Raw genomic sequence first — 13,115 nt, 5'->3', positions numbered from 1 at the left:
AGGATGAGATGGCTGGATGGCATCACTGACTTGATGGACATGAGTCTGAGTGAACTCCGGGAGTTGGTGATGGACAGGGAGGCCTGGCGTGCTGCGATTTATGAGGTCACAAAGAGTCGGACACGACTGAGTGACTGAACTGAACTGAACTGAACGGTCTAGTGGTTTTCCGTACTTTCTTCAATTTAAGTCTGAATTTGGCAATAAGGAGTTCATGATCTGAGCCACAGTCAGCTCCTGGTCTTGTTTTTGCTGACTGTATAGAGCTTCTCCGTCTTTGGCTGTAAAGAATATAATCAAACTGATTTTGATATTGACCATCTGGTGATGTCCATTTGTAGAGTCTTCTCTTGTGTTATTGGAAGAGAGTGTTTGGTATGACAATCTATGCAATGCTTTGCTTATTATATACTTATGTAGTACAGTCAAATTGACTGCAATAATCGTCTTAATTTATGACCAAGTCTTTTCTGTTGGTTATCATAAAATGTCAGATATGTTGTGTATTCTCCATTCCTGATGGCAGAGTCTTTTTCAGTGCCTCTTTTTTACCAGGACCACTGCAAATAGATCTTGACTCAAAACCCCACCTCCTGACTAAAATTACCCTAGAATGACTTAACCTCATTTTAATAGAGAGCTATCCTTTCTCTACTTATAATCCTAAGCAACCCCACTCTTCATATTTAGTCTTTCTCATATTCTCTTATTGAATCCTTTTAAGATGTTATTATACTTTTTTTTTACAGAAGTTTAAATTTATATACAGAAAACATAGTATGTTAACAGCATTTAATCATCTTATTTCATAATATTTCACACTAATGCTGATACTCTTCCACTTCTGTTGAACTCTGTTCATATTAAACATATTATATTTATTATAAGACCATCTTCATGTGAAGAATAACACCAAAGTTATATTTTCATAAAGTGAGATTTTTTTAATTTTTGAAATATTTGTTTATTTTTTTATTTATTGGTAGATCTGTGAAGTTGTTCTAGTCAAAAACTGTTTCAGAAATCAATTTTTCCACAAAAATAATACAATTCAGTATACCATAAAATGAAATTTTTTTTAAGTGACAATTTTTTTATTTTTACTTATTTATTGTTTTATTTTTACTTTACAATGTTGTATTGGTTTTGCCATATATCAACATGAATCTACCACAGGTATAAATTTTGAAACCCATGTATAGTTTGGATACTATAAAAATTTATTTATTCAAATTTATATCTAGCTTAAAAACATCCATTAAAGGAGATGACAAATTGCTAATTTATTATATTTCTGGTAGGTATATATTTTAGATAGCTTGATGACTTAATATGTTTATATTAATACATTTTTACACGTTTATAAATTAAATTTATATTAGAAAACTAAATGATAGCATGCTATCAATACAAGAAATAAAGCTTAAGGCTTGTATAATGCCATGAGTTCTATTCTTAGAGCATTTGCCCATCAGTATAAATTATATATATGATTCTGAGATTTCACAATTTTGGCATGATACTTCTCGATTTATGAATGTTGCTGTTCCTTGGATGGATAAAAAGAGGACCAAAAGTTATATCACAACAAAGGACAAATAGAAAATGGTAAACACAGGATGATGTTATACATTTTGTTATATGACTGTATTTTTTTAATTAAAATGCAGTATCTCTACATCTATGAAGTGTGTGCAAATATCAAGAATGCTCTGTTGCTTATATAGGTGAACCGAGTCCTCCATCCATACATGGACAGCCAAGCAGTGGGAAGAGCTTTAAGCTGAGTATCACCAAACAGGATGATGGTGGAGCCCCTATTTTAGAATACATCGTGAAATATAGAAGTGTAAGTACCCTGTTTATTATCATTGTGCACAGTGTTTTCAAATTTAATTGCATTAAATTTGCATTAATTCATAGATACATCAGAAGTAAATGCATATTACATACATTGTTGTTAAACAATGTAAACAGTTCTCATAGGAATTCAAATGCTATTTTTCCATTGCTGAAATTCATCATTATATATTATAGAATGTTTGCTTGTTTTCATAAAACCTAACCATAGATAGAAGGCAATGGCACCCCACTCCAGAACTCTTGCCTGGAAAATCCCATGGATGGAGGAGCCTGGTAGGCTACAGTCCATGAGATCGCTAAGAGTCGGACCCGACTGAACGACTTCTCTTTGACTTTTCACTTTAATGCATTGGAGAAGGAAATGGCAACCCACTCCAGTGTTCTTGCCTGGAGAATCCCAGGGACGGAGGAGCCTGCTGGGCTGCCGTCTATGGGGTTGCACAGAGTCAGACACGACTGAGTGACTTAGCAGCAGCAACCATAGATAATCGAAATAACATGGTGTTCATGTGATTTCTAAATCGCATGTTGTTCATTTCTTGCCATGGTATTCATATTGTGATTTCTAAACTTAGCTACTTTTCAGAAATGAGATATCATTTTTCCCTTTCTTTCTGAATCTAGCAGAATATTTCACCTTCTATTCTACTTGATTTTAATAACTTCAAACTAAGCTATCTTTTCAATTTTAGTTACTTTAAGTAGGATTCACAACTCAAAATTACTTCATAATTAATTTTTATGAATTATTAAATTTTTATTGACTCAAAGTACATTACTATTTAAATGGATTGTAGAAAATAAATCACTCTTTTAACAAATAATGGCCACATTTAACTTGAGAAAGAGGGAATAGATTTCTTCAGGTTTACTTAGCACTAGCTAATATGGGATTTTGAACAACTAAAAGCTTCCGTGGGACTTGTCATCTATATAGGGAATGAAGGATCTCTTGTTTTATAGAGTGATGGAAAAGTCACCTGATGGACTTTATCTGAAAAATAATACCAAAGTTCACTAGAGGTGATTTCTGTTAACAGCTTTACCATAAGAACCACTGAGTATTTAGTGTGGAATATGTTAAAAGGCGGAACACAATTTTATATTAAATTATGTAAAGTTTATTTACTAATGGTTATTATTATCCTTGGCTCAGTGGTAAAGAATCTCTCTAAGGCAGGAGATGCAGATTCAGTCCCTGTATTGGGAAGATCCCCTGAAGGAAATGGCAACCCACTACAGTATTTTTGCCTGGAGAATCCCATGGACAGTGGACCCTGGTGGGCTACAGTTCATGGGGGTCGCAAAAAGTCAGACATGACTTAGTGACTAAACAGCAACATGGTTATCCCCATTATAGCATATCAATTCTATTTATTTTTTTCCTTTTCACCCTTTCAGAATTCACTTTAGTGTGTTTAATAAGTTCCCTTAAGCCTATTTCCTTTTCAAATGCATGTGCTACTGTCATTTTTAATTCATATACACCTTTTTAAATTCATATCACCTACTCATTTCTTGTAATTTTTGAAGTGTTACACCAAATTTAAAAGTTTATCTAGCTTCCAGTTGTCATGATGGCACTTTGTATTTGCTTTATGTTGTCAGTGTAATAGTGCCCTTACAAAACAGGTTGAAAAATTATTCCCCCTTTTCACTACATCAGGCATACTTTGGAAATTTAAGTGATTGTATTATTTATAATTTAATTTTTCTACCTTCTGTCTTACTAATGTTTATGATTAGCACCATAATGTCTCAATTTCATGTTTATGTTTACTGAACTTATTACTACCTTCCAAGTACATTATATTTTAAAAAACAGTGCAGTTGCTCCTTAATAGTACCCACTCCAGTGTTCTTGCCTTGAGAATCCCAGTGACGGGGGGGCCTGGTGGGCTGCCGTCTATGGGGTGGCACAGAGTCAGACACGAATGAAGTGACTTAGCAGCAGCAGGAGCAGTAGGTTGATGAATTTTTAACTGTTTTCCCACAAATCCACAATTTTCTAAGTTATAATATTGTTGCTTTCAAATTCAAACATCTAAATTTTGAAGGGTAGGAAAAAAGGGAGTTTAATTTTGAGTGGCTTATGTCAATATTTAAGTTTAGACCTCAGTTCAACCTTTTAAATTTCTGATTGATATCCCCTTCCCAGGATCTCTCTTTGTTGCAGGTTTCATACTGGGGATGATGAACAGCTATGTGTGTCTTATGGCTAATCTGCTATGGAGGCTCCATGCCCCCATTCCAAAACAACTCTGAATGGCTCACTTGTTTCTCTCTGATTCTGATGGTATCTTTCTAGTCAAACCCAGTTTTTTGGTTATTCTTACTTGGCCATCTGGAAACTGTTTGAAAGTGAAAGTCTCTCTGTAAGGGCCACAGGCTTGAAAGAAATTAGTGGAATTAAACTGGGATAAAAAAACTTGAACGCAGATTGTAGCATACCTTTGTGCCCAGAAAAATTTATTATGCAAAATACAGATGGATGGTAAGAACTTATAGATAACCTCAGTAAAATACCATGGTGAACTCAGAAATTCAGTAAGTTGTAAAAATATGTTTAAAGTACTCTGTGTATGTATAATTTCTACCTAAAACTAAAAGCTATGCTTGGCTATCTAAAGAGTTGGTATTAGAAAATGCACAAATGTTTTATTGAGTTTAAACAGAATCATTAATTCTGACTGATGATACCAATGTGATTTCAGATTATATCTTTTCTTCCTCTGTTAGTGGTTTTATATTACATAGCATGTATATTTTTGGAATGCTATGATTTTGTTCACCTATACAGTCAAACATGCAAATTGCTTTTCCTTATGTTCTTTCATCCTTAGCATGCTGGCTTTTGTCTTCATATAGATTATATTGTGTACTAAGATGTTGCCCGCACATCTCCATTTAGAACATGAAGAGAGCTAAAGGATGAAAAGGAGCAACAAGATGTTTAAGATGAATTTGTTTTTCCAGCAGACTCTACACAGTTTTCAAAAGCTACATCAAGCAGAATTAGAATTATGTCTCATTAGATAGAATATCGGAGAAGGCAATGGCACAGCACTCCAGTACTCTTGCTTGGAAAATCCCATGGATGGAGCAGCCTGGTAGGCTGCAGTCCATGGGGTCGTGAAGAGTCGTACACGACCACTCGACTTCACTTCCACTTTTCACTTTCATGCATTGGAGAAGGAAATGGCAACCCACTCCAGTGTTCTTGCCTGGAGAATCCTGGTGGGCTGCCGTCTATGGGGTTGCACAGAGTCGGACATGACTGAAGCGACTTAGCAGCAGCAGCAGATAGAATATGGCTCATGACCATCACTAAGTGAAAAGTATTATATCTGGGAGGTGGGTCGGCTAAACATTGGCATCGTCAACATACTGTTAATTATCTTTCTCATTATAAAGGCTGTATTAATCTTCTAGGGCTACCATAACAAAATAATACAGACCAAGTGGCTTTAGCAACACAAATGTGTTTTCTCACAGTTACGGAATCTGGAAGTCCAAGATCAAGGTGTCAGCAGATTTGTTTATTCTGAGGCCTATCTGCTTGGCTTGTAGATGACTACCTACTTGTTGTGTCTTCACATGGCCTTATTTTCTGTGCGCACACATCTTTTCCTCTTTTTATGAAAATATTTCTTCCTCTTTTTATGAAAATAGAAGTCCTTTTGGATTAGATCTCCATCCTAAGGACCTCATGTAAGCTTCAGTTCAGTTGAGTTCAGTCGCTCAGTCGTGTCCGATTCTTTGTGACCCCATGAATTGCAGCATGCCAGGCCTCCCTGTCCATCACCAACTCCCGGAGTTCACTCAGACTCACATCCATCAAGTCGGTGATGCCGTCCAGCCATCTCATCCTCTGTCATCCCCTTTTCCTCCTGCCCCCAATCCCTCCCAGCATCAGAGTCTTTTCCAATGAGTCAACTCCTTAATTACCTCTGTAAAGGCTACATCTCCTAATAGAATCACGTGGGAGGTTAGAACTTTAACATATTAATATGAAGGGGTATACATAATTTAGTCTATAGCAGTACTGTCTGTTGTGAATCCTATATATCTAAAAAGACACACTGTTGGCACTTTGGGTGCCTGATAGTGGGCCATCCAGAACTCAACCACCCATTACAGTATGTGTTGCATCTCCCAACCCCACTTACTCTATTGCAAGTAGTTGAAACCAAAAATGTTCATTAGAGTATTACTATATCTGTTTAGAGTCAATAAGATTCACAAAATGGAAATAGACATTCAAATGGAAATATATGTATATATTTGAAAACATAAATTGCCATTTAAAATGCTGCCAAAATGTATTGTCCTTTCCTTAATGAAGATTAGAATTAGTTTTGTGAGAAGTTATATGCGAAACATACATGGACATAAGTAAGTATAGTATTAAGTATAATAAGACTAGAAAATTTTTAGAGATTCAAATTTACAGCAGTCATCAGGGTATTTTACCTTTACACACAGTTGATGTGACTCAGATTAAGATTTGAACCAGCACAGATTTTGTTTTGTTTTGTTTTTTCTTTCAGTAAATCTCTAGCTTCCATTATTTTACATTTGTTCCCCCACCTATCCCCAACCAACCTAGTATTAGCAATGCCCTGCTTTTGCCTGTTTACTCAGTATATAAGTTTACTTTGACAATAAAAGAAAGTTTTAGTTCTTCCTCAATTCCATCTCATTTCTCCTGGCCATACATTTCATCACCATATACTTACTCTTAATTTTCACTATCCAGCTGTTTATAAATACCAAAATTCATAGATCTCTTTTTTAAAGATCATAATTGAAATGATTGTTAGCATAATTTTAACAAAGCAATAATTGACTAATAATCGATTACTGGGTTACTACACTAAAGCCTACAGGTGTTCTGGCAGAGAACACTGCTTTATTAAGGAAATTGGGCTTCTATGGTAAGATTTGTAAAGGTAATTCCTCACACCCTCTGTATTACAAGGAAGTTATTGCTAACTTTTAGGCCAAAAAAAAAAAAAAGGCAGAAAAATATATAATCATATATAAAAGACATTTTCTGACAGTTTTAAATGGACAAACTGAAACTTACAGAATTTGAATGGCTTAGTCATGAGTATCAATGGGAACAAAGCATGAGTCTATAGTCAGAAACAATTTTGTGACAGTAAGGGCTGAGTTTAAATATGCCTGCGGAGATTAAATTGTCTCCTCAATCACTCTCCCATCTTAACTCAGCTTACCTATCTACTCTGCCTCCAAATACAGCCATTCTGACTCACTTCATCTTTACCAAATCATTTAGTGGTATGCCTTGTATGGGTTTCCCAGGTGATGCAGAGGTAAAGAATCTGCCTGCCAATGAAAGAAACACGAGAGATGTGAAGTTTTGATCCCTGGGCTGAGAAGATACCCTGGAGAAGGAAATGGCAATCCACTCCAGTATTCTTGCCTGGAGAATTCCATGGACAGAGGAGCCTGGTGAGCTACAGTCCATGGGGCTGCAAAGAGTCAGATAGGACTGAGTAGTGACTGACCACGCACACATGCCTTGTACTCCAAAACACTAATATAATCTCCATATCCCTAAGTTTTTCTTTCCCTCCTTCTCCTGCATACAATCATACTCTGCAGGTCCAATTGAAAATTCCAAAATTCAGTATAAAGTTATATTCATGTGGTTAAACAGTATCCCATCTTGGGAAAAAATAATTTTCTGCATATTTTCTTTCTCAATAGGTCACTTTTCATGTTAAAAACTTACATGTTCAAAATTAGGTCGCTAAACATGTAGCAGTATTTGCCTTGACATTTGCACTTGTATTGAAATAATAACTATTTCAAAAATAGCTTAATTATCTCTTTCCTTTGTATGATTCCAAGCCATTTCATCTATTAATATTAGTTCCTCAAAATGAATGAATTACACAGTGGAGTAAAGAGCAGTTGAACAACTTGAAATTTTATTTAGCTATATGCGATGGATTTTTTAATTGGACAGCCTATAGGGAAATTAAATCGGTAAATTCAGAAAGTAAGAAACATGCTTATGATTTTTACTTGACTGCTTCTTTGACCCTATCTTTCAACTCTCCTGTGCACAGGACTATATGTTTTATAATCTAGGAACAACAAAATGCATATAGTACATACCTTATGTGAGTGTTGACTTATAGCAGACGTCATATCTGAGGATTTACACCTGCCTTTAACTGGAAAACGAAGACCAATAATATTGTAATATAGAGAATGTTTAACTTCCTATAGATAATGAATCAAGAAACATTATATATTGTCCTCTAGTAGATAGAGGAGGCTTCCCTGGTGGTTCAGATGGTAAAGAGTCTGCCTGCAATGCAGAAGACTAGGTTGGAAGACAGAATTTATGAGACCAGAACTAGGGTAATAAAAACAGAATTAGATATTTCCACGGACCCTTTGTGAAAATTAACATCTCTAATAAGACAGTGAGATTAAACAATGTATTTGGAAAATGAAGACAAACATTAATATCATAATGTGTATAGAAAAATTAAAGTAGTCATTTCATGTACAGAATATTTTTACCTACTTCATATTGTAGTCTCAATTAAACTCTACATAATTTAATAAGTTTTTTATATGCTTTCATCAGTTTTTCACTTTTGTCACTGGATGATAGGTATCAGATCCTATCACTTAATTTTTGTAAATTAAAAAAAATTGCCTGATCTAAGAAGGGCTATATAAAATTCATAAAATAACATCAATTTTGAAAATATACTTTAGGGACTAGCAACACTGCTCTAGTATATGTTTCTAGGTCATAATTGACCTTCTTAAGCTTGACTAAGAATCTCAATGGCCATAGAGGAAAAAAAAGATAATTTTAAAAAAACTATTAAATAATAAATAGAGGAGGGAGGGGGGTTCAGGATGGGGAACATGTATACACCCGTAGCGGATTTATGTTGATGTATGGCAAAACCAATACAATATTGTAAAGTAATTAACCTCTGATTAAAATAAATAAATTTATATTAAAATAATAATAGTAAGTAGCATTGAGATTTTATTGTTGAGAGAACTTATTTTATAATCAATTGTAAATAATTTGCTAGTAACTAATTTGTAGGTTTAATTATATTTAGGTGTGCATACTGACATTTATTTAAAGCCATCCAGTTATGTTTTGAAATATTTTCAACCACTGAATAGCTATGGACATTCCAGTTCCAGTTCCAGTTCAGTCGCAGAGTCGTGTCCGACTCTTTGCAACCCCATGAATCGCAGCACGCTAGGCCTCCCTGCCCATCACCAACTCCTGGAGTTTACTCAAACTCATGTCCATGGAATCAGTGATGCCATTCAGCCATCTCATCCTCTGTCATCCCCTTCTCCTCCTGCCCCCAATCCCTCCCAGCATCAGTCTTCTCCAATGAGTCAACTCTTCGCATGAGGTGGCCAAAGTATTGGAGTTTCAACTTTAGCATCAGTCCTTCCAATGAACACCCAGGACTGATCTCCTTTAGAATAGACTGGTTGGATCTCCTTGCAGTCCAAGGGACTCTCAAGAGTCTTCTCCAATGCCACAGTTCAAAAGCATCAATTCTTTGGCATTCAGCTTTTTTCACAGTCCAACTCTCACATCCATACATGACCACTGGAAAAACCATAGCCTTGACTAGACGGACCTTTGTTGGCAAAGTAATGTCTCTGCTTTTGAATATGCTATCTAGGTTGATCATAACTTTCCTTCCAAGGAGTCAGTGTCTTTTAATTTCATGGCTGCAATCACCATCTGCAGTGATTTTTGATCCCAGAAAAATAAAGTCTGACACTGTTTCCCCATCTATTTGCCATGAAGTGATGGGACCAGATGCCATGATCTTAGTTTTGTGAATGTTGAGCTTTCAGCCAACTTATTCACTCTCTTCTTTTACTTTCATCAAGAGGCTTTTTAGTTCCTCTTCACTTTCTGCCATAAGGGTAGTGTCATCTGCATATCTGAGGTTATTGATATTTCTCTCCAAAAAAGTCCTAAACTTTTTGGGGTATTTTTTTCTTTGCTGCTAGTGAAAATAATGATTTGTAATCACCCTTGTAGTGATAGCATCAAATAGACTAATTGTCTGAATGAATAAGTCCATTGACAACTCAATGAATAAGTTGGTCTGTGTTATGCTATTATAAATGATCCTGTATCTAGATTAATAAGTACAAGAAATACTAAATATACGGGTAAAAAACTTTCACTGTGTGAATTTTCATGGAATGTGAGCACACAGAAGATGATGAATAGGAAAAATTAGAACTTATTTTTTACTCAAGACATACCTGGATGATGGAGAGTAGAAATACATAAAGTCCAATTTACAAAAGTTCACCAAGCTTTAGTACCTGAAAGAAAGGCAGTTTAAATCAGCTATAATAATACTTAAAGGGGGTTAGATCCTGAAACTCTCCTAAAAACTTCTAAATCTTTCATCTTTCCCAGTCACGATGAAATATGTGTGTGTGTGTGTGTGTGTATACATTATCCAGATTGCTAAATCACTGCTCATATTCAGAGTACCAAGCAGAGCTTCAGAGAATTTTCAGCCTTCTGTAAAGTCATACAAGTACCAGGAAGTCCAGGAGTTACAAGGTGCCTTGCACGTGAACACAAAATCTTAAATTGAAACACATTGGAATCACAGGGATTTAACATTAATCGTTAGCAGAAGCTCACCTCGTCTGTTGGCCTTCCCTTTCATAATTATTCAGCTTTTATTTAAGATGATATTGACCGTATATATTCTGAGACTTTGGAAAGAAACTTAGTAGATTTTTCATTATGAATAAAAACAGTCAAGGAATAACAAGTCAAGTTCATAAATAATAAAGCCAAGACCCTCTCTATCTCTCCTTCAATCTCCTCTCTATACAGATTATGGCAAATCTTTCCTTAAATACTAATATTTTTACAGAGAATTGAGTAGAGTTCCCTGTGCTCTACAGTAGGTTCTTATTATATATTTTGTATGTAGTAGTACCTGTATGTCAATCCCATCTCCCAATTTATCCCTCTCTCCTCCTTTATGGCCCTCATAACCATAAGTTTGTTTTCTACATCAGTGACTTACTGTTTCTTAAATAGATTCATTTGTACTATCTTTTGGATTCCATATATAAGCAATATCATAGGAGATGCCTCTTTTTCTCTCTGAACTATTCACTCAGAATGATGATCTCTAGGTCCATCCATGTTACTGCAGTGACGTTAATTCATTCTTTTTTATGGCTGAGTGATATTCCACTGTGTATATCTACCACATATTTGGGCTTTCCAGGTGGCACAGTGATAAAGAATCCATCTGCCAATGCAGGATACACAAGACATGTGGGTTCAGTCCCTAGGTAGGGAAGATCCTCTGGAATAGGAAATGGCAACTCACTTCCGTATTCTTGCCTGGGAAATTGCATGGAAAGAGGAGCCTGGCAGGCTACAGTCCCTGGGGTAGGAAACAGACAGACACAACTGAGAGAGTGAGCACACACACAAATCTTTATTCTCTGTTGATGGACGTTTAGGTTGCTTCTATGTCCTGGATATTTTGAATAGTGCTGTGGTGAACTTTAAGGTGCATATATCTTTTCAAAGTATGTGTTTCTTCTGAGATATGCCCAGAAGGGGGATTGATGGATGATAGGGTAGCTGTATTTTAGTTTTTTAAGGATCTTTGTACTGTTCTCCTAATTGGCTTTACCAATTTACATTCCTACTGATAGTATAGGTGAGCTCTCTTTTCTCCACACCCTCTCAGGCATTCATTGTTTGTAGTTTTTTTGTTTTTTTTTAATGATGGCCATTCTGACCAGTGTGAGGTGATGCTTCCTTGTAACAAATAAGAAATAAATAAAAAAAAATTAGAAAGAAGTGACAATGAAACAGAACTACACAAAATCTGTGTTGTTATTCAGTCGCTAAGTGGTGTCCCATTCTTTGAAACACCATGGACTGCAGCACACCAGGTTTTTCTGTTCTTCACCATCTCCCAGAGTTTGCTCAAACTCATGTCCATTGAATCAGTGATGCCATCCAATCATACCATCATTTGTCATCCCTTTCTCCTCTTGCCCTCAATCTTTCCCACCATCAGTTTGTTTTCCAGTGAGTCAACTCTTTGCATCAGGTGGCCAAAATATTGGAGCTTCAGCGTTGGCATCATTTCTTCCAGTGAATATTCAGGGTTGATTTCTTTTAGGATTGACTGGTTTGATCTCCTTGCAGTCCAAGGTACTCTCAAGAGTCTTCTCCAGCATCACAATTCAAAAACATCAATTCTTCAACATTCAGCATTCTTTATAATCCAACCCTCACATCTGTTCGTGACTGCTGGAAAACCATCAGTTCAGTTCAGTTCTCAGTTATGTCCGACTCTTTGTGACCCCATGAAGCGCAGCACGCCAAGCCTCCCTGTCCATCACCAACTCCCAGAGTTTACCAAAACTCATGTCCACTGAGTCGGTGATGCCTTCCAACCATCTCATCCTCTGTCATCCCCTTCTCATCCTGCCCTCAATCTTTCCCAGCATCAGGGTCTTTTCAAAAGAGTCAGCTCTTCACATCAGGTGGCCAAAGTACTGGAGTTTCAGCTTCAACATCAGTCCTTCCAATGAACACCCAGGATTGATTTCTTTTAGGATGGACTGATTTGATCTCCTTGCAGTCCAAGGGACTCTCAAGAGTCTTCTCCAACACCACATGTCAAAAGCATCAATCTTTCGACGCTCAGCTTTTTTTATAGTCCAACTCTCACATCCATACATGACTACTGGAAAAACCAATAGCCTTCACTAGATGAACCTTTGTTAACAAAGTGATGTCTCTGCTTTTTAATATGCTGTCTAGCTTGGTCATAACTTTCCTTTCAAGGAGTAAACGTCTTTTAATTTCATGACTGCAGTCACCATCTGCAGTGATTTTGGAGCCCAGAAAAATAGTCAGCCATTGTTTCCACTGTTTCCGCAACTATTTGCCATGAAGTGATGGGACTGGATGCCATGATCTTAGTTTTCTGAATGTTGACCTTTAAGCCAACTTTTTCAGTCTCCTCTTTCACTCTCATCAAGAAGCTCTTTAGTTCTTCACTTTCTGCCATAAGGATGGTATCATCTGCCTATCTGAGGTTATTGATATTTCTCCCAGCAATCTTGATTCCAGCTTGTGAGTCATCCTTCCCAGCATTTTGCATGATGCACTCTGCATAGAATTTAAATAAACAGGATAACAA

At 36.3% G+C, this 13,115-nt stretch overlaps 1 protein-coding gene across 2 annotated transcripts in view; it reads left to right on the top strand.

Moving 5' to 3' along the window:
- NCAM2 (neural cell adhesion molecule 2) overlaps positions 1–13,115 on the top strand; it is a 564,637-nt gene that overhangs the window by 496,420 nt on the left and 55,102 nt on the right. For both annotated transcript variants that reach the window (XM_002684635.7, XM_024993808.2), the window contains exon 14: positions 1,728–1,849. In XM_002684635.7, coding sequence (XP_002684681.3) covers positions 1,728–1,849 — 122 coding nt within the window. The remainder of the gene's footprint in view (positions 1–1,727; positions 1,850–13,115) is intronic.

Source organism: Bos taurus, chromosome 1 (genome assembly GCF_002263795.3).
Source record: "Bos taurus isolate L1 Dominette 01449 registration number 42190680 breed Hereford chromosome 1, ARS-UCD2.0, whole genome shotgun sequence".
Classification (NCBI taxonomy): domain Eukaryota; kingdom Metazoa; phylum Chordata; class Mammalia; order Artiodactyla; family Bovidae; genus Bos; species Bos taurus.
Note: the sequence above shows the minus strand (reverse complement) of the source record. Positions and strands in the feature narration are given on the sequence as shown.